Raw genomic sequence first — 22,926 nt, forward strand, 5'->3', positions numbered from 1 at the left:
TGAGAAAACCATAATTCAAAAAGAGTCATGTACCAAAATGTTCATTGCAGCTCTATTTATAACAGCCAGGATATGGAAGCAACCTAAGTGTCCATCATCGAATGAATGGATAAAGAAGATGCAGCACATATATACAATGGAATATTACTCAGCCATAAAAAGAAACGAAATGGAGTTATTTGTAGTGAGGTGGATGGAGTTAGAGTCTGTCATACAGAGTGAAGTAAGTCAGAAAGAAAAACAAATACAGTATGCTAACACATATATATGGAATCTAAGGGAAAAAAAAAAAGTCATGAAGAACCTAGTGGCAAGATGGGAATAAAGACACAGACCTACTAGAGAATGGACTTGAGGATATGGGGAGAGGGAAGGGTAAGATGTGACAAAGAGAGAGAGTGGCATGGACATATATACACTACCAAACGTAAAATAGATAGCTAGTGGGAAGCAACCGCATAGCACAGGGAAATCAGCTCTGTGTTTTGTGACCACCTAGAGGTGTGGGATAGGGAGGGCAGGAGGGAGGGAGATGCAAGAGGGAAGAGATATGGGAACATATGTATATGTATAACTGATTCACTTTGTTATAAAGCAGAAACTAACAAACCATTGTAAAGCAATTATACTCCAATAAAGATGTTAAAAAAGATACTGCATCTGGGATAGCAGCTGCAGTTGGAATCACTACCTGGTTAAGGTGTGTCCTTGCAATTTGATATGGAGCAAAAGGCATTATAACAGCATAACAAGTGCCAAGGGCATACTCATTTGCCCCAGCAAAGATACTGCATCTGGGATAGCAGCTGCAGTTGGAATCACTACCTGGTTAAGGCGTGAACCTGATAGTCCCTAGTCATTTTCTAAGATCCATCTGTTTTCTGCACAGGCCAAAGTGGTGTGTTAAGTGGTGATGTTAAAGGTATCACCACCCTCACTTTCAAGTCTTTGATGATGGCATTAATCTCTGCAATTTCCCCAGTTACTGCTTCTAGTTTCTTGATAGAAAGGGGAAGTTCCAGGGGCTTTTCATTATCCCTTCCTACAATAATGAGCCTTTAACTAATGGGTCAGAGAACAATATTCGAATCCTTTCAGTTGCTAATTATGTCTATTCCAATTATATACATTCAGGAAGTAGGGAAATAACCACACTGGACCAACTGGGTCTACTGTAATTTGGACCTGAGCTAAGCTTCTATCACCTCACTGTAAGCCTCATTTTGACTGGTGAGCCATAGTGGTGTTTTGGGCTCCCAGGAATTAGAATTAATGTAGAGGTAGAATTAATTTAGAGGTAGTACCTAGTAAATGCCAAATGGTCTACATTTTTTTTTTTCCCTCTCATGAACAGTCACTCTAGCAAATAATTATAGATCCCTAGGAAAATGGAGGAAGATTTATGGTATGTACCTTCAAGGGGATCTAACCTCCTGTAGTTAAGGGGCCCTGGTCTGTGAATTGACTTAGGTCTGGAATCTGGATGAGAGGCTGTAACTCTTCATTGTGCCTACTCAAGTCAGGTTTTGGCTACCAGAGTTTTTCCTGTGTAGATCAAGCAATATTCTATCAATAGTTGGCTGCCCATAGGATTTCATTCATGGAGATGCATCAACCACCAAAGATCTCTGTGTGCCAAGGCATTTTGACTACTCATATGTCCCTGCTGCCCTTTATGATAGATGTCCCACCTTGTCTTGGCAGTTGGCTTCTGCTGCTCTGGAAGTGCATCATCACCACTGAAATGAGAGAGCCCATTTCAACAGCAGTGAGAAACAACAGGATTGTAAATCCAACTGTCTTTGTAATTTAGCATTTTGCACAATTAAAATTTGTACTTGACTTTTAGCAGTATTATCCTCCTAACTACAAGAAATAGATTTTAAAAGGCTACTATCGAAGCTCTCTGGTTCTCAGGGCCATGATTTGAGCTGGGAATTAAAGGACCTGAGCTTGTCATTTTCTTCCCTAAGTGCTGAAGTGCATTAAAAAAACTCCATCCTGGGGGCTTCCCTGGTGGCGCAGTGGTTGAGAATCTGCCTGCTAATGCAGGGGACACGGGTTCGAGCCCTGGTCTGGGAAGATCCCACATGCCTCAGAGCAACTAGGCCCGTGAGCCACAACTACTGAGCCTGCGCGTCTGGAGCCTGTGCTCCGCAACAAGAGAGGCCGCGACAGTGAGAGGCCCGCGCACCGCGATGAAGAGTGGCCCCCGCTTGCCACAACTAGAGAAAGCCCTTGCACAGAAATGAAGACCCAACACAGCCAAAAATAAATAAATAAATTAAAAAAAAACACAAAACTCCATCCCACACCACAGTCTTTATGGTCATCATTACTGCCATGAGAGTCAATGTAGGAGCACTTTAGGTTCCCAAGGTAGTGCTTCAGCAGGTACTTCATCACAGTCTACGACAGGTGGTAGCTTGGTTAATTGCCATTCCACTGCATGCAAAGGATTACACACAGGCTTCCATTTCCCCTTAGCAAGGAGTTCGGCATTGTGTTCAAGCCCAAGGATGTAACCAAACAAATCCCCAAATCCCATCTTTGTGGGTCTGTCTCCTAGGACCACTCCGTTACCGGTATCAGTTCTATATTGGTCGTGGGCCATTTAGGTGGCAGAAATCACATGGAAATCAAACAGGGAAAGTTTAATATAAAGAATTATTTAACAAGGGATTGAAGTAATGGGAGGATTGGCTGGTAAGCAATAAAGAGAGTTCTAAAGAATATAGGAATATCAGATACAGGGAGCCGCCACTACCCTCCTGGGCTGACATCCAGACCTCATGGGAGAGGGTGTGGCCAAGGCTGAATGGCAGAGAAGTTCACTGAGTCTGTGAAGCATCCAAAGGGGTGCTGGGGCAGGAGAAGCCCCTTCATAGGAGGTGCCATGCCAGTGGCACTCCACCAGGGAATTGCATGCACCACTGGAGTTGGGCATTGCAGAAGCTGTATGTGCTACAGGAACCTGGTGCTGCAGAAGCCATGCATACTTCAGGAGCCTGCCTAGAGGAGGACCCCAGAACCTGGAAGAGAAACCCTTCTTCCTTCTCCAGGGTCCCTCCAGCACCCTCTACTGACAAAGCTTAACATCTTGCCAGGTAGCAAAGAAGAAATGTTTACAGGGTCCAGATTCATTATTTCACAGAAGACAGTGAAGGATGAATTTGGAGCTGAGAGGTCATAAATCGTAAGTGGTATCATACCTGGTCATATCATGTTGAATTTTTAGTTTTGATGTCAAAGTCATCAATCTTCCTTTTGTTTTTTATGTCCTATTTCAGAAATAAGTTTGTATGTCTGTGCATATGCATGTGTGTGTGCATGTAGATATTTAATCCATTTGGCATTCATTGTGTATAGTGTAAGGTGATGATTTAATCTAATTCAAATAGACCCAACCTCTTCCTTAATTTGAAAAGCTACATGTATCATATATAAATTTATGTATGTAAATATGTTTCTCTTGTCTCTTCTGTTCCATTCATCTATTTATTTATTCCTTTACCCAAGATAAAATTTCCTGTCTGGACAAAAAGACTTGGATTAGGACTTCACAAAAGTCTGAAGAGGGTCTTGCCATTTATAGGAAGAATAAAAAGACTGTTAATAGAGAATGGTGTTCTTAAGTGAAACAAGCAGAAATAAGTGCTTTGACGTTTCTTTGGATTAATCTCTGTCCTGGTTTTTCACTTGTTAGTAAATACTGTCTGGTAGCAATGCCCTCTCTCCTGGCTCTCTCACCTAATCAGTAACTCTAGAACCCATATTAAGAGGCTGCTCGTTGACCAGAGGCAAGGCCTAGGTTGTAGAAACGCAAATCAGCTCTTATGTTTTAAAATTTAGGGCCAAACCCTACTTCGTCTGGGACAACAACATGTAGTCATCTCAGTCCTTCCATGCTATCTTCACAATACAGATAGTAAAATTTAGATAAAAGGCTTAATGGAATTTAGAATCATTTTTATTCATTCAAATGCTCATAGAAATAAAACTTGGAAAAAGGATATATGATTACCAGTCAGGTCTGAATGGGATTCTGGATGGAGCCATCTTAACTTGAAAAGCTGAAAGTTGAACATTTTCTGCCACATTGGGTAGGAAGACATGGTCAATTCTTTTCTTGTGTTTAATAGGTACCTGCAATATAAATATTAAGTAGATACTGGAGCCTTTAAAAAAGATGGTGAATAATTCTTGTTATAGCATCATTACAAGTCACTGTTAATGAGACCAAGGTCATTGGTTCAGTCTGGGTTAGGCCATTTAGTGTGCCTTCTTGTACATATTTTGCCTCTTGTTATAAAGGGTCAGGAATGAATCCATCAATGGAAAGCCTTTTCCAGCTAAGGAAGGAAAGATATTCCATATTTGGAGTAATCAATAAATTCTTTAATATTTTATCATTTGTGTTAGTGCAGTGCTACTTTTTAAAAGAAAATCATTGGTGTTCTTATATCTCAGCCATGTATAAACTCCTCTCAATCTGTATTTATCTGACTTGTCTCATAGGCCTTATTTAAGAAGTCAGACCTTAGATAGATTTGAAGAGGCCCCAACTAATTTTGGGGCTTTCCTGGACCTCAGCCTTTTTGCTTGGGGTCTCTATACTGTACGCAAGCCAATGGGCCCACAAGACACTTCCTTATTTATTAGAGTTTATTTAGTAGGGTAATGTGGCCAACAATTAGTCTTAGACCATCACCCTTGTAAATCTCTAAAACCTAGTGGATGTCCACTAATGTACTTAAGCTACTTAGCAGCTTTCGCAACCATAAGAGTTGTGATCAGCAACCTGCCCCACTGCAGGAACATTTGCTTTGGGGAGTGAAATGGGGATGGAGTGAATCTTAAAAGCCCTTGTGGTCCCATACAAATCAACAGAATGTTGCTTCCTTTTGGAAAGGGCTTTGCAGAAACAAATAGACATATGGTAGAACTTCACCTTTTGCTGAAAGATGACTGCACAGAGATTGGTGGGTCAAGCAAAAGGTGGGCATTGATAATGTGGCCCTACTTGGTCAAGGATCTCAATTGGGTATGTTCCTGACCTGCTTCTTCCCTCTCTGTGTGTCTCGCCTTAACTGTGTGCCTAGAAATACTGCAACAAACTTTTGGTCCACTAACTAGACCATCAGCTTCAAAAGAGGCCTTAGGATGGCATATTTTCTCTGACAAAATGATTATATTTTTTCCTCTTAATTTTTCTCAAGGTAAGAGGGGAGGAATTCTTAAATGTGTTGATTAGATATATAAACCTCTGGAGGGGATTCTGAAAAACAGTGGAGCAAAGAGTGTAATACTTATTAAAGTAGTACAGAGAGGGCAGTGGAAGAGGATGCAAATGGTGTTTTACATAAGCTAAGAGCTGAAATATTAAAAAAAAATTCTTCAAATATGTGCTATACTTCAAACTAATCTGTATTCCAAGAATTTCTTTGGAGGGTAGATTTCTCACGTGTTTTAAGATGACTTCTGAAATTCTTTATTTCTGCTCTGCCAAGGAACTCAGATAAAGGCTCTGATGCTGCTAGTTAATTATTGTAGATGATCAAAAAAAAAATTCAGAGACAGAACACAGCAAGGTGTTGGTACTGACTTTCATACCCATTTACTGAATTGTAATTGAGTAAGTGCTTTTGGACTTAATTGTTTCAACATCAGAATTTTATTACTGAGGAGTGATGTCATCAAGATGGCAGAGTAGGAAGCCCTAGACCCTCCTTTCCGCATAAACACACTGATTCAGCAACAATTCATGGACAAATTCCCTTTGTGAGAAATCCAGAATTTTATTTTCTAAGACCCAACCACTAAGATAAGGTCCTGATACACAATTTTTTTAATGTAAGTTTGAAGTGACCCTAAATCCATAATTTCATATTTACATTTTTCATTGTTTCATATACATAATCAAATTTATCATTACTTACAGTCTTTGGCCTTTGAATCCTTCTTGTTATTTTACTGCCCATGAGGTGAGTCTTTTTAAAAGGTGTTGCTGGGTGTCTCTGGATGATGTGGAAGCAGAACTTAGGGAGTAGTGAGCCTGGGATATAAGGCCTATAATGTGAAAAATGTTAAATTGTATCTCTGGTTACAATGTACAGGCCTAGATTTAATTCATAAAATTTTAGAGCTTAAAATGGGCCTCTGATCCAGCTTCATCAGTTTTGAGTGAAGATGTCAAAACTTGGATGGAGTCTTTTGCCTGAGGGTCCATGACCAAGTGAAAGAGAAAGAGATGATGGGTTACTTGGACCTGTGGGTAGAAGTGGACAGACTGAGATACTTACATTAAAAGGACTTAGTAATTAATTAGATTTACAGAGTGAGGAAGAATAGCTCTCAGGTTTCTGGCTCAACTGGTCAGATGTTAATTTTATTTTATGGTGGATTTTATGATGATGGCACATACATGCTCAACAAGTCATTGTTGGTTACAAGATCAGAAGGATAGATGTGTGGGAAATATGAGTGTGTAGAGAGGAAGCAGATAAAGATTAGCTCAAGGCCCCTGAGAAGACAGAAGCCCATGGGATGCTGTTCACAGCAATTGTCCCAAGGAAGAAAGGGGGGACCTTTTCCATTTTCACAGGAGGGAAGGAGAAGCAGCTGAGTATAGATGTAGGTAGGCTGGGGACAAGAAGTAGAGGGAGTTCCCATCTGATAGGGGAGGAGGACAGTGTCTGAAAGTCTGAAGGGACCAGGAAGATTTAAAATAGTTGCTGCATTATAATAACTTTAAATAGAATATAATCTATAAACATATTGAATCACTATGTTGTACACCTGAATCTAATATGATACTGTAAATCAACTATACTTCAATTAAAAATAAGTGAAATAAAGTAAGATAAAATACCTGCTGTGAAGAGGAGGAGAGAGTGAGCTGACCCTACCCTTGGCTCCAGGGGAGAACATGTGAGCCGGGCCTAAGCCCACCAGGCATCTCAGTCTCTGGCTTCAGTGATTTGTTCAAAATTGGTCACATGACCTGAGTCAGCCCAGTCAGAGCTCGATTCTTTTTAACTGTCCCCTCTCCACACCCCACTCTTGCCATGCGAGCTTGAACAGAGGACGGAAGCTACAGGGGTGGCAGCCATCTTGCTTCCCAAGGGCTCCACTTCCCGCCTGGTCCCAGCCTGCTCAGGGCCCAGAGATGCAGAGAGAAATCAGTCCTCAAGAAATAGTTCAAACCTTGATCGCGCCCATATGGATCAATGGAATGGAATAGAGAGCCCAGAGATAAACCCACACATCTATGATCAATTAATCTTTGACAAAGGAGGCAAGAATATACAATGGAGAAAAGACAGTCTTTTCAGCAAGTGGTGGGAGAGCTGGGCAGCTACATGTAAATCAGTGAAGTTATTAGAACACTCCCTCACACTATACACAAAAATAAACTCAAAACGGCTTAAAGACTTAAGTATAAGACATGACACCATAAAACTCCTAGAAGAGAACATAGCCAAACATTCTCTGACATAAATTGCAGCAATGTTTTCTTAGGTCAGACTCCCAAGGCAATAGAAATAAAAGCAAAAATAAACAAATGGGACCTAATCAAACTTTAAGCTTTTGCACAGCAAAGGAAACCATAAACAAAACAAAAAGACAACCTACAGACTGGGAGAAAATATTTGTAAACGATGTGATTGACAAGGGCTTAATTTCCAAAATGTACAAACAGCTCATACAACTCAATAACAAAAAACCAACCCAATCAAAAAGTGGGCAGAAGACTTAAATAGACATTTCTCCAAAGAAGATGTACAGATGGCCAGCAGGCACATGAAAAGATACTCAACATGGCCAATTATTAGAAAAATGCAAATCAAAACTACAGTGAGGTATCACCTCACACCAGTCAGAATGGCCACCATCAAAAAGTCTACAAATAATAAATGCTGGAGAGCGTGTGGAGAAAAGGGAGCCCTCCTACACTGTTGGTAGGAATGTAAATTGGTACAGCCAGTATGGAAAACAGTATGGAAGATCCTTAAAAAGCTAAAAAATAGTTGCCATATGATCCAGCAATCCCACTCCTGGGCATATATCCAGAGAAAACTATAATTTGAAAAGACACATGCACCCCAACGTTCATAGCAGCACTATTTACAATAGAGAACACATGGAAGCAACCTAAATGTCCATCAACAGATGAATGGATAAAGAAGATGTGAGATTATATATATATATATATATATATATATATATATATATATATATACACACACACACACACAATGAAATACTACTCAGTTATTAAAAAAGGATGAAATAAAGCCATTTGCAGCAACGTGGATGGACCTAGAGATTGTCATACTAAGTGAAGTAAGTCAGACAGAGAAAGACAAATATGATATCACTTATATATGGAATCTAAAATATGATACAAATGAACTTCTTTACAAACCAGAAATAGACCCACAGTTGTAGAAAACAAATTTCTGGTTACCAAAGGGGAAAGGTTGGGGGGAAGGGGTAAATTAGGAGTTTGAGATTAGTAGATACTAACTACTGTATATAAAATAGATAAACGGACTTCCCTGGTGGCACAGTGGTTAAGAATCCGCCTGCCAATGCAGGAGACACGGGTTCGAGCCCTGGTCCGGGAAGATCCCACATGCCACGGAGCAACTAAGTCCGTGTGCCACAAGTACTGAGCCTGCACTCTAGAGCCCACAAGCCACAACTACTGAGCCTGTGTGCTGCAACTACTGAAGCCCGTGAGCCTAGGGCCCGTGCTCCGCAACAAGAGAAGCCACCGCGATAAGAAGCCCACGCACCGCAACCAAGAGTAACCCCCGCTCACCGCAACTAGAGAAAGTCCGCACACAGCAACGAAGACCCACCGCAGCCAAAAAGTTAATAAATTAATAAATAAATTTATAAAAAAAAATAGATAAACAACGAAGTCCTACTGTATAGCACAGGGAACAAGATTCAATATCTTGTAATAAACTAATGCAAAAGAATATGAAAAAGAATATATATATATACACATATGTATATATATGTATATATATACACATATGTATATATATATACACATATGTGTATATATATATATATACACATATGTATATATATATATATGAATGAACTTGCTGTACACCAGAAAACTAACACAACATTGTAAATCAATAAAAATTCAAAAAATAAAAACGAACCTTCATCAAGCCAGCTTAAGCCAATCCATCTCTGAGCATTTCAGTTTTGTGAGCCAGTTGATTTCATTTTTTTCCTTAAGCATTTTGAGAGTAACTGCACTAGAACAAATTGTAATTTCTCAGGAGTTACAAGATCCTAAGGGGAATCCATGTTAATGCTAAGTAAAGAGAACTTGCCCCTTAATTCTGCTTCTGCTGGGAGGCAGGGAGGCTGCTGTGACCACCTCTACAGAAAGGAGACAGACCTGGGTCACCTCACGCTTCTGGCTAGACATCTGAGAAAGGAGTGGTAATGGCTGACTTTTACCTTTTAGCACCAATAGTATAGGTGATATCTGGCTCTCCTCTTGCAGTGCTTGGTACTAAATTTAGACAGGTATGACCTCTGATGAATCTACACTGTGGAAAGGGAATGTTGCCTGCCATTCCAGTAAATGAAGAATGTTGCCTGCCATTCCAGTAAATGAAGAATGTTGCCTGCCATCAAGCCATCAGCTACTGCAGTCCTACGCCCCTCAGTGTGCCCTGAGGGGAATTTAGGATGGAGAAAAACAGGAAACATTCTGTGCTCTGGAAGCTGGCCCTAGATGGTTAAGATGCATATCTAGGGAATAATTTCAGTGAGCCCAGACTCTTGCATCTTCCCATACATAGAAAAGCACGAAAATCATTAACTTGTTTTTTTTGTGATTAGCAGTAATCTTATGATGTTCAACTACATGGTTTGTTTTTCAGCAAAACTCCTCTATATCCTGGATCCTTCTCTACCTCTTCAGAGCAGTTCCTCAGAGCTATCTGAGAGGCTGTCTCCTGGGCTACAGTCCTTAGTAAGCTCCCCAAATAAAACTTAACTTGCAGCTTTTAGGTTGTGCATTTTTCTTCAGTAGACAACATGTAGAAAGTCCTAAGCAAACCGCCTCCCGTCGCTGCAGAAGGGGACAGATGGGGGCTGAGACTTGGGAGTAACTTCTACCTCTGCTTCCTGAAAGAGAGGCTTCTCTTTTACTCCTGCCGTGTCCCCAATCCTGGGAATTAGGGTTCTCCCCACCTGCCTCCTGCCCCACTCTGGTCCTTCTCTGTAAATGTGCAGGTCTTAGAGGACACAGATGGCAGTTTGAGAGGACATGTTAACTCAGAAAGGAATTTAAAAGATGCTTGGCTGGGCTGGAGGCAAAGGGGAAAGGGAGAAACAGAAAACCCCAGGGAGAGTGGAGAGGAGAGTGCAAGGTACAGAACCACTCAGGGTGGGTGGTCAAAATAGGGCCCTTGGGCGCTCTTGATATGCTTCCTCTCTGGACCTGGGCTGGGGTGGGCGACGCCAGCCCTGCAGTCAGTGCCCAGGCAGCAGGCACCGGCAGGCAGGAGCACCCTTGGGCTTTACCAACAAGCCCAGCCTTGTTCTTAGAAAACCCAGACTATCTTGACCTTTGAAAATAATCTTTCTGCTTCTGACAGACTGTTTTCTTACATCATTCACACTGTAAGTAGCCAAAAGGAAACACATAAAGGAGGACACACATATATGAAAGTGTAATAGCCAACATTTGCACAATGACCTAGTGCTACTACACTCTGTGGCAGACACACATGGTTTCATAGAGTCCTCAGAATACACCTTTGAGGTGGGTATTTTTCAGAGAGGTGAATTAACCTGTCCAAGGTCACACAGCTAGTAGTGACAGAGGAAGGATTTGAACCTTGGCTCTCTTATCCCGAAGTCCATACCCTCAACCACCAGCTATGCTATGGAACAGAAAGGAGGAGCTTGGCTGAGCTTAACAATAGGCTGATCGTGGCTACTGACTGGGTAATATTTTTGATAGATGTAGAAGAGAACTTGGAATTTATTTAGTCCTCATCTTATAGGGGAAGAAGTTAGTTTAGAGACATCCCGGGGTCTGGCCTCTGTTCCATTGCTATTTGCTAGCTGCATTGTCCAGAGTGCTGTTTTGATTGCCATTTCCATAATACTCCTCAAGCCCCTAGGACCCAAGAATCATGATGTACTTTATGAATAACATCTGAGAAATGTGGTCATTAACATCCTATCGGGGAGGAAGAAATTTTCCTCTACCCTTCTAGGTTCTTCTGGCTGGTCTAAGAATTGAATTGACATGAGATTGATTAACAGGAGAAAATCAGACAAAAGTTTAATAACATGTATACACGGGAGAGACTGAGGAAAACTGAGTTACTTGCCAACGTTACTGAAGCTCTCAACTTAAATACCATCCTCAGCTAAAGACAGAAGAGGATAATGAGGATGGGGGAAAGTCAGCTATGGGAGGTTACCAGGAAAAGCACAATAAACAAGGGTAAGACTGTTACACAGATTTGTCTTTTCCATAGATAAATTTCTAGAGATTTGGTCATCCTCCTCTTCCTCGTACTGAAGAGGGAAACACCCTTACAACCGTAAACATGTTTTACAAAAGGGCAACTTCTTTCCGATGTCTGCTTTTTCTCAAAAATAACCAGCTTAAAACAATATGCCAAAGAGACACATAAGGGTGGCAAATTCTGCTCCTCTATAGGACCAAGGTGTTAAGATGCTTCAAACTCTAGTGAACTACACAATGTTCTTTAGGTGGCACATTTCAACTGGAACCAGTTTTTATGATTGAAACTTTTTAGTATAGCCCATCAGTACTCCAAAGTGGACTGAAGGAGAAAGTTCGGACTGCAATCGAGGATGAAGGTTTATTCATTCATTCAACAAACACAGAGCACCCACTCAATAACCGCTGTTTGTTATCGTTAGTCCCTGGGGCCCTCCTTCAATCCCGACCCTGGACCCTGAGAGTTTAGAGACGGAAAGGGTATCCTTACCGCCTGGTGAGCTCCTCTGGGCGGAGGATCTCTCAGTGTCATTAAGCTGACTTTGTAGCTCTTCCACCCACTGGAAAGCGTCCAGCTCCACGCTACGCTCGTGGGCAAGCCGGCTTCTCATCTGAGGGGAAAAGTGCTTGGGAAGCAGAGATGCTTCTTGGTGCACACTTTCGTCAGTTCACTGTGAGGGGTGGGTTAGGGGGGATTCCTAGGGAGAGTGTGGGTCCCAGGCTACCCCAGGAATACAAGTCTTCATGAAATCCTGGTCAGGCTGAACTCAGCCTTCTGAAAATCAGGAGCTCCAGGAAGGCCAAGAACTTAATCAGAGAGGGACAGAGGCAGCCCTTGGAACCCTTTATTACCTTATAATAGCCAGAAGTTTACTCACAAAAGTCATATCTTTTATGTTTATTTTATTAGAGGGGAAGTGGGGAGGGGGGAGGAACCAGTTCACCTTGTAGGCCAAGCCATGCATCTACCCCAAGAACCTGTGGGAGCCCCTGGATGGCTTCAAGCAAAGACATGATCTCTCTCCCAGATCCCTATGCTGAGTTCAACTCATCATGTGCAGGGAATGCTCTGAGCACTGTCTCCAGGCCTGACACAACGCCCACAACCAGAGGCTAACTTTGTGTTTGCTCTCCCTTGCACCCCTTACCCAGAGTCCCCTGGCCAGAGAGTCGCTAGGTCCAAAGCATGCCTCATCTGCATAGATCACAGGCATTTTTTCTTTTTTAATTTATTTTTATCATCTCCTAATTGTTTTTAATTGTAAAAATAAGTAATAGTGTAATGAGGTGAATACTGTCCCCCACAAAGTGTCCACCTGGAACCTCAAAATGTGACTTTATTTAGAAATAGAGTCTTTGTAGATGTGATTAAGTTAAGATGAAGTCATACTGGATTACAGGGTGGGCCCTAAATCCAATGTTGATGACCTTACAAAAAATGAAGCAAGTACAAACACAGAGAGAGAGACAGACAGAGGGAAGGCGGCCAGGACTGGAGAGCTGTAGCTGCACGCGGAGGGACGCGGGGGACGGCAGGCAGCCCCCAGCAGCTAGGAGAGCCATGGAACAGGTCCTGCCAGAGCCTCCTGGAGGGACCCACACCTTGATTTCAACTCTGGCCTCCTGAACTGTGAGAGGATACATTTTTTATCCTTTTTTTGTCATTTATTTTTGTAAAATTCTCCTTACTGATCTCCTTGAGCACTTGAAACACTTGGCCAATCATTTAATTTAAACTTCTGATTTCTGTTTCCTAATATCTCTGGTGAATTAACTGACTTATACACTCAATGAATATGTGTGAAGCACCTACCCCAGAAGGTGCTGGGGGTTTTTTTTGTTTTTTTTTTCCCTTTGTGTTGAATTTCATTCTGTGGTCTCCTTTGTTGGGACTTGCAATAGTCCGCATGTACACTATATAATTTCCTCCTTTTTTTTTTTTTTTTTTTTTTTTTTGCTGTGGGGTATATTTAAGAAGAACATATTGGGTCTGGAAACCACTTTGCCTTTCCTTTTTTATTTCTGCAGTTCCAGAAACACCATGAATAAAATTCCCTTATAATAGCTTCCATAATACTTGCTGCTTTTCCAGATTACTCGTCGGGATTTTCCAAAAGATCCCTCCTAGTTCAAAGATCAGAGCCAGGTAGAAATATGTTTTTCAAGTGGCTTACAAAGATGCCAAGATTCTGGGCCTCATGGCCGTCAAGCCATCATCTTTCGTCACAAGCAGCCTGAACAATCACCCAGGTATAGATATTTCCATTTCCCTGCTGTTCCTGGGAGTGACAAAGGTGAGGAACACCGCTGTGGAGGCATGGAAAAGATAGGGGAAGAATGAAACAGCTGTGGCTGGTACACCCTGATTTACTACCTCTCACTGGAGTTACCGGTCGGAGTTCTCTCTGAATTTTCTTCTGCTGGAGCTGGCCCAGTTTAGAAGCCCTCTTGGCTTCTTCAGTAAGGAGCTGCAGGTGCTGTTCCTTTTGCTCCACATCCTCCAAAAGCTTCTCCATGCTGGAGGTTTTCATTAAATCCAGCTGCTGCTGGTGGAGAGCTTCCTGGGTCACTCTGTGTTCTAATTCTTTCAGCAATTGCGCCTATGGCAGGAAAAGGCCAAAGGAAACAAGAAAGGCACAGAGTCTTTCTTCTCAGCAGAGGGCAGGGGATGAGAGGTTGGCCAACACAACTGTCCCCTCCATTAGCGCCCAGGGGCAGAACTGTGTGAAGTATTCTTGGGCTCAGGGTACCACAGCCCAGCTGCTCTATCCTGTCCTGTGCCAGCCAGTAGCAAGACCAAATAGTCATATCTACCACAAACTACATTTGCCCTGTCACTGCGCCTTTATCACGCAATAGCAATGGAAGGGCTGAACCTGGAGAGACAGGGTGATGCAATACGTACAGTGAGTGGGGAAGCAAGGTGCTAATCTTGTCTCTGTTTTGACTTCCAAAATAGCCCTGGGGAAGCCAGATTCCAGATGGTTGGAAAAGGAAAAGAGTAGTAATAATTGGTTCTGTTCTGAAATTTTTCTAATCAACAGTCACTAGAAGGTCGATCCTTAATTATAATATTAATAATGATGATTAATATTTGTAGGGTGACTTTATATAATTATACATCATAACTCACTGGCACACAATAATGGAGGAATTAGGGTCCAAAAGGAACAAATTCTATATTATGTTTTAAAATATGCCCAGCTTTCCCAGGCTGTTATTTAAACTCAGCTGTTCTCTCTCTAAACCTAGGGTCTCTGTTTCATTCATGCTCAGAGGGTTGGCACGGTTATTAAGAGCTTAGACTTAAAAAGCCTTTATTTTGGTGCCAGTCCCTATAGAGCAGCAGTAATTTCTGAAATTAAGACTTAAGTGTGTTGGGCTTCCCTGGTGGCGCAGTGGTTGAGAATCTGCCTGCCAATGCAGGGGACACGGGTTCGAGCCCTGGTCTGGGAAGATCCCACATGCCGCGGAACAACTGGGCCCGTGAGCCACAACTACTGAGCCTGTGCGTCTGGAGCCTGTGCTCTGCAACGAGAGGCCGCGATAGTGAGAGGCCCGCGCACCGCGATGAAGAGTGGCCCCCGCTTGCCGCAACTAGAGAAAGCCCTTGCACAGAAACGAAGACCCAACACAGCCAAAAATAAATTAAAAAAAAAAAAAAAAGACAGTGTGGGTCATCAGGAAAGGAACCAAGACTCTCTGCTTGGGGCATAATGCTGATGGCTGGGCCACACTCATGGAAAACATGCTTGGAGCGTGAAAGGAATGTGTTAGAGGCAGAGACCCAGACCCCAAGATGCCCTCTGGGTAAAAAGATCCTCAGAGAAACACACAGAACACTCTTACTTATGAGCTATATTTCACCATCTTAGCCAAATATGAATAAGAACAAAAGCCTTTTGGCCACTGCCCCTGGTTTCTGGGCTGGAAAGAAGGCAGAAGGGAAGCCAGGGTCCGGGCCATCTTTCACCGGTAGTGCCGTCTGCTTGGCTTCACACTGTGTTCCTCTGGTCACTGCTACAGGCAACTCAGTGCCACGTCTGGTCGCCAGAGCGTGTTCAAAGAGAGGGAGGAAGAGGGGTTCTGAGCTCAGACACCTGGCTCTCCTGCTGCTTGCATATCCTCACGTTGTCTGCCTGAGCCCTGGCCAGGGCCTGCCTTAGAGCCAATAGCTATTGACAAAATAAAACCACTTCTTGTTCTGCCATTAGTTTGATGTTCAAACACTCTCTTTTACTTTGCATAGCTTCCTGTGAACATCCCAAACACAGTAAGGTAGGATATAAGTTTCCTTTCTGTATTTTCAGCTTCCCAAGCAGTCTCTAAACCACTTCATCATCCATCGTTCTTTAAAATTTCTGGTAGAACAGAGCTCCTGCTGGCCACTGCTTCCTTGATTTCAATTAAGAATAGTGTGACAGATCAGAGTAAATAAAGACTTTCGGAAACAGTAAGTAAATGTTTCCAAACCGCTATTGATATGTGCTTTGGTTTCAATTTTCCTTAAAGCAGATTTTCCACTTATTGTTACTTCATTTCCCTCAGATAATCATGCCTGAAACTCAAGGATTTGCAGTGTTTTGACAAAGCTTGCCAGCTCCATCTTTTCCCTTCCCTTGTGCTAAACTCTCTGATCTGTTCTTTCATTTGCTTCTTTGCCATTTGCTTCCGGCTCTTTCCTATTTCTCCCAGGCTCTGATATTGCCTGTTCCCAGGAAAACTTGCTACCTGACACCAGCACAGCAGCTGCAGCCGAGGAGGCCAGTGCCACCCCCTCCCCCTGCTGGGCCGGGCCTCCCTCCCCCAGCGCTCTCACCTTCTCAGCCCTGCTCAGCTGGCCCCGGAAGTGCACCTGCTGCACCGCCAGCCTCCAGTGGCCCAGGCTCCTCATTTTGCGCACCAGGGCGGCCAGGCTGCAGTTGTCCTGCTCCAAGGCCAGCAGCTGCTCCTGCTTAGAAGGCTCACTTTCAGAAAAGGCTGCCCCCAGCACTTTTCTCAGGAAGGACATGAATCCTGACATCAGAAACATGCCTTCCAGAAGATGAGACAATTGTGCAGTGAGACCCAGTGCCCTTTTTAAATGCCTGACACAAGGATTTCTCAGGGAAACAGGACAGGAATGCAAACAGAGTGAGCAGCGGGGTCAGACGCTAGGATGAAATGCTGATACCCCACTCAAAGTGAGATCACATACTATGGCTGGATTTTCTTTCATTTCTTCGTCAGGTCTGGCGGAGCCCCATTTCTTCTTTAGGCCTTTCTTTCGTATTGTCAATCCCTTCTGTTCTTACTTCACCGATGAGCTCACACACTTTCTGGATCAAATTAAGCTGATGCTCATCCAGCTTCTCCTGCAAATTGCAGGCTCAAGTTCAGGAAGGTCAATTGAGGAAGAGTCACTTTGCCCCCTAAAACCCAACTTTCAGAAATGATATCACATCAAAACAACATCCACCCAGACAATTACTCCATCAGGTATTGTTTGGAAGCCTCACTAGTGGCCCCTTTAGTGTTGTCTTCAACCCGCAGGGCTTCATCACCTGCACATCTCAGAGCCTGTGGTTGTCAGACACCAAGACAAGCTGAGCAGGTAGAAGAATGGGAGGTCACAGGTGGAAAACCAAACCGCCCCCCAGCCCCACCCCCCCACATACACAAAGGGTTACTTGGGAATTTGAACCTAGGGATTTTTGCCATCAGGTTGGCTCAGCAGAACCTGACCAGGTAAGACACTGTCCATGAGCCACTAACAAGGAACTCCGTTAAAAATAGATAAATTAGAGGAAGGAATCAAGCTGGCTGCCTTCCTCTTTAGGCTCCAACAGAAATCTCATTGTGAAACAGCCCGTTCTGAATGGCTATGGCTAACAGCTTATGGTGAAATAGCTTGCTCATTGGTAAGTACAACTTGGAGACCCAGCATCCTTGGGTGAGGGGTGACTGTGGGATATCCTTTCACCTCTGAACCACTTCCCGGGAGAGGAAACAGGAGGTTAGTGCCGGGAAGCCACAGCAGGAAGCCTGGATACTGGCCACACAGCAAAAGCTTCACCATCTTCTTGGGACCCTGGGGTAAAACAGCAATTCCCTACCTTCAGGGGCTTGTGGAACTAACTGAGCCTGAGAGAAGTGGAGAATTTCCTTTTTGTCTAGGAATCTGGCAGAAGCTAAAAAGAACCTAAGAAATTTTTCAACAATTTCACACCCGGAAGATGGCTTAGTAAATTCTAGATTTCACTGTCTGCTCATCTCTCTCCTGCAGCACCAGGCCCAATGCATGTTGGTTTGGATACCTTAATATTTGTAAGCATTTGTGTTTTGTGGACACTTCACAGTAAGGAGAAAGGTCCAGTCCTCTCTGGAATAACCAGACCAAGGCAGAGCATCAGTGGAAACTCCTCTCAATGGACCAACTCCAGGGACCACCCTGGAATCCTCTGGGGGAAGGGAGTAAGGGAAGGACCCAATTGGGGCTGGCTCTGGGGAACATCTAATAGCAGAGAAGGGGGCAGGTTTGGGGGAAGCCATGGACTTGGGGGTGGTAGGTTTGTACTGAAATTCTCACTTGTAGGACTGGGGGACCAGGCTCCACAATAGCCCATTTTAGGCATGGGTCTCCATCTTACAGCTGCTCAGACATCATAAGACAGTGACAGGCTTCCACAGTGCTGTGGGCACATGGGAACCCCCTCACTCCTCTTCTGGGTGGACCTTTACTGACAGGTCAGCAGCTCCCTCACACCAGATGTGAGAGAAAGGCTGGTGGGCATTTTGAAGGCTGTAAAATCTCTGAAAGCTGATTCAGATTCTGAATCTGCCCAGTGAGCTTCCAGGTGGTGGCTGTTGCTACCTACACTGGGGTTTGGCCTGGCCCAGGGCACTGTGCTCTCCTGTTTTGGATGGTCATTCAATAGACAAAACAGTGACATAAACTGTTGGGGTTTTGGAGAAGAAACCCCCCCTTCCCTCAACAGCAATCAGATGGCAACACGGCAGTAGAGTGAGGAAAACTGCAAATATCTAACTTATTTAAAATTCAGTGTCTCTTTTGGGAAAATAATGACCACTCATTGCTGACTCACTCTCTGCAGTGAAAGCCTGGAGCTGGAGAATTCGTGGGCCTAACAATCTCTTGTTGTCACAAAGCCCACTCTGTTATTGATCTCTCTGTACAGCCGCCGCGGGGGTCAGGTACACCCGGGTCCCCACAGGACTGCCCAGACATCCGACCCAGGTCACTTACTGTGATGTGCAAACATGTCACAAACAAAGCTTGAACTAATGCTTCATATTCTTCTTGGACTTCTTTTCGAATTTGCTTTTTGAGATTCAGAGTCTCCTCCTCCAAATCCGTGAGTCGAGCTCTCAGAGCAGTGACTTCCATGATCACATTGTGACTGAGCTCTGCAATCTAGTAGCAGAAATTTTTTTTTAATGGAAAATAATTCAGGAATTCCAAATGGCCACTGCAAAAAGAGTCCTTTGTATCAATATATCAACGTTGAATTGGTATTCTACTTTGAACTTAATGAAGAAGGTGAATATCGTGTTGTGCAAGTATGGGCAGAAGAAGCTAAAGTTGGCTTAAGGGTCCCAGAACAGTTCCAGACACATAGTAGGTGCTCGATAAATGGCTGCTGAATGAATGAACCCAGAAGAGATGCTACTTAAGTACTTTGGAGAAAATACTTCAACTATCTTGGCTTCCATTTCCAAACTGGCCTCCCCATGACACCTTAGCCTATATACCACCTCCTCAGAAGGCACATTGGCCTCAAAAGAAAACAAACACACCCCCCCCAAAAAAAACAACAAAAAGAAAAAACAAAGCAATAAAAAATAACAAAAGTCACCAAAAAAACTAAGGAAAAAAAAAAGCCCTCATTGCTAAAAAAGTACAGGCACATTCCTTGGATGTCTCTGCAGTGGACCAGTCATTGATGGGATTTCTATAGGAAGGGGCACAAGAAAATGACACCAGGATGTCCCATGTCTGACTACTGCTGAGATTGTGGATTTGAGAAATGGAGAACTTTTTTAGTAATAACTGACCTACCTGACCAGCCTTGTCTTCAGGTGGACTCTGACCTCTTCGTATAATGTCTAATTCCTAAAGAGGAGAAAGCAGTGCACAGCCAAACTCAAACATTTATTCAGTGCACCACGCTCCAGACAGCTCTTATCTGTGTTATTCGTGCTTCTTTTTGAGATCCTCGGGCTCCACCTGGAGCCAGGACTGTGCTTGTTGCCCCACTGCACTTTAGGACGGGATCTCATTTTAAGGAAGTCTCATCAGTGAGACCCATGATGTGCACCCTAAAGACAGAGTTTATTCAAGGATCCTAGCTTCTTTGCTGAACCAGGAACAGCACCAAGTCCCTTGTGCTTGCTGAGGGTGGGAAGGTCAGCTATGGGTCTTCCCCTGGGGACCAGCTGCCTTACTGCTTACCTCTTATACTCCCCACTAGACCCCTCCAAAGCATACAACCCAGTGTTGCTGGGGCCATCACCTTCCCAGCTGAGAAGACCAGAGCCCAAGGAAATGACCCAATGAGAAGAAAACCTTGGAGAGGACCATCTACCCTCAATTCTTGCATAAGAACACCTCCCTGCACCGCGTTTTATTTCCTCTTTGGAGTGATTCCTGGGCCTCCCTGCCCACACCTTCCTCAATGCACTTCTCTCTGGGAACATACTTGCTTTTTCTGGCAGAGCTTCTACCTAGTATGCTCCAATACATGCTTGTAACACATGGAGTAGTTCTCGAAGTTGCTGCGTTCTCTGGCCATCATGTCACAACCCAGGGAAAGGAGGCAGGCCTCGAGGTGGTCTTTCTTGAAAGTGATCTGAAAAGGGGCATCATTCACAGCAGCTCCCCCAGGCAGCCCCACCACACCAGAGCTCATGGCACATGTTACCTTGGCTCACAGACCCACTTCCATGTCTCCTCCATGGAAAAACATCAGCTCTATAGCCTTGAAAGTCTCTCTTTCAGGTCTGCTCTTAACATTTGCAGGGCCAGGGACAAGAGTACAAATGGAGGCCCACGTTCCACGTGTCTAAGTGTTCTAAATATTTAAAGGTTATAAATCAAACTATTAAAATGAAAAGGTTTAATTCTCCTACTTTGGAAAACAGACCTTCAAAGGGACTCGGGAGGCCAGGTTTGATTTTTATCATCCTTGGACTACTCTGAGTTCTATGCTGAGATATGGTCAGGGAGAGCTAGTCCCCAGCCCACAGTTTACAGTTTGACCCCCTTCGCTTCCTCCCTTTGACCTCACATCACACAGGTGGGAGGGGGGCTTGCATGCATATAAGCAGACACCCCAGCTGTCCACACCCCTGCCTTGTCTACCCCACAGGCCAGGGTGTGCTCACGGGTGGTGAGGCCCATTCTCTCTCTGGGGAGGATGATCTGGGGAAGGGCCAGGAATTCCAGTGCCCAGGTATCTGGAGCATGGTCCAGAAGGAAGGCCAGGGTTTGGAGTGGGCACGTCCCCTTGGCCGTGGGGATTTCCTGTGGGGAAGCGTGGGGCTGGAGCAGAGCCAGAGGGGCTTCTGAAGTGCGGCATCTGACAGGGGCACTTCCTGCCTTGGTCAAAGGGCCACAGTTCTCACTCTCTAGGCAGTCCCATTCCCTCCCTTTCTCTAGGCGGCTGGGCACCCTTTTTGAAGAGGTGGTCATTAAGGAACAGAGGAAAAGTCCACCTCTCCAAGGCAGACATAGGTTTAGACTCCAAGAGAAATGGGAGCTAATATGTGGAAGGTAGGGCAGATCTACCTGACTAGGACCTGCATGTCCATGGGAGTGCTTGTGTGTCTCTGTGTGTCTATATCAGCGAGTGTGTCTGTGTGCATTTGTGTGTGTGTGTCTATATTCATAAATGCATGTCCGTGTGTGTTTCTCTGTGTGTCTGTACCTCTCTGTGTATGTCTCTATCTGTGAGTGTTTGTATAGGTCTCTATATGTATGTGTCCCTCAGCGTGTATCAGTGAGTGTGTTTGTGTGTGTATCTGGCAGTCTTATGGGGCCCACTCCAAGATTCAGCCTGCTCACTTGATGAGCTTTAGCTGTGACACTTCCAGGGTCTGGACGGCTCTAGGCTCGCTGGAAGTTTGCTGCAGAAACTAGGTTCTCCTTCCAGCCTGGGGTGATTCCCCTGGCTCTGATTTGATTGTCCTGGTGACACTGTCCTATCAGTGCAACCTCTGTGCCACTGACCTCCAGAGAGGGCCCAGACACGCTTTGCCAGGTGAGGCAAACTAGCGGAGATGGCAAACTGATAAAAACCCAGTACTGACGGAGTGAGGAAAGTGGCTTGCTCACCACTGCTGGCAGGAGGAGAAATCAGTGTAGTATTTTGGAGGGCAGACTAGCAGTAGCTGTGAAAGGATTTTAAAATATTCATGCTCTTTGATCCAGTAACTCCTCTTCCAGGAATTTATTTTTAGAGAATAATAAAAGTTATACACAAACATATATGTTAACAGATGTTCTTTATAGTAGCTCTTCCAATAGAAAAGAAAAATGGAAACAATCTAAGGTATTTAATAATGGAAAACAGGTTGAATCCGTCTCATTCATCTATATGATGAAACACTAAACAGCCACCAAAAATTGTGCTGTGGATGTATGTCTATTGACAAGGAAACATGTTCATAACATATAGTCTAGGGGGCTTCCCTGGTGGCGCAGTGGTTGAGAATCTGCCTGCCAATGCAGGGGACACGGGTTCGAGCCCTGGTCTGGAAAGATCCCACATGCCGCGGAGCAACTGGGCCCGTAAGCCACAACTACTGAGCCTGTGCGTCTGGAGCCAGTGCTCCGCAACAAGAGAGGCCGCAACAGTGAGAGGCCCGCACACAGCGATGAAGAGTGGCCCCCGCTCTCCGCAACTAGAGAAAGCCCTCGCACAGAAACGAAGACCCAACACAGCCAAAAATAAAAAAATTAATTAATTAATTAAAAAAAAAAGTATAAAAAAAAAACCAAAAAACATATAGTCTAGTGAAAAAAGTACACTACAACAAAAAGGCATATAGAATAATCTTATTTTGTTAAAAAAGTGCATGAATTTTTAAAAGTTATAAATAAAATCTGGAAGGAAAGACACCAAAATAATAATAGTGGCTATCAATGAGGGTAAGATTATGAGTGTATTTTCTAATACATCATATTTCTATTTTCTAATATAATCATAAAATGTATATATAATTAAAATAATTATATATAAAAATGTATGTCTAAATAAAATGTATATACTAATTACAAAATAGTAAAGCTTTGGTAAAGGTTATCAACTATAGCAGCTTGGCAGGATGCACTCAAGACGTGCATAGTGGAAACAGTAGATGAAACTTCTGCTCATGGGGGGTTTTATGAGCAGGAGCCAGGC

The 22,926-nt window shown here is 43.7% G+C and overlaps 1 protein-coding gene across 1 annotated transcript in view; it reads right to left on the reverse strand.

Moving 5' to 3' along the window:
* LOC309667344 (uncharacterized protein) overlaps positions 1-22,926 on the reverse strand; it is a 180,913-nt gene that overhangs the window by 6,841 nt on the left and 151,146 nt on the right. The window contains 14 exon segments of the mRNA XM_082475725.1: positions 1,692-1,739; positions 4,025-6,023; positions 6,026-6,069; positions 11,922-12,135; positions 13,915-14,124; positions 15,625-15,699; positions 15,703-15,777; positions 16,344-16,475; positions 16,722-16,781; positions 16,783-16,878; positions 18,771-18,938; positions 19,584-19,637; positions 20,224-20,244; positions 20,248-20,373. Of these exon segments, the coding sequence (XP_082331851.1) occupies positions 5,871-6,023; positions 6,026-6,069; positions 11,922-12,135; positions 13,915-14,124; positions 15,625-15,699; positions 15,703-15,777; positions 16,344-16,475; positions 16,722-16,781; positions 16,783-16,878; positions 18,771-18,938; positions 19,584-19,637; positions 20,224-20,244; positions 20,248-20,373 (1,428 nt within the window). The 3' untranslated portion in view covers positions 1,692-1,739; positions 4,025-5,870.

The sequence above is a fragment of the Balaenoptera physalus genome (assembly GCF_965194825.1).
Source record: "Balaenoptera physalus genome assembly, chromosome: 9".
NCBI classification, from domain to species: domain Eukaryota; kingdom Metazoa; phylum Chordata; class Mammalia; order Artiodactyla; family Balaenopteridae; genus Balaenoptera; species Balaenoptera physalus.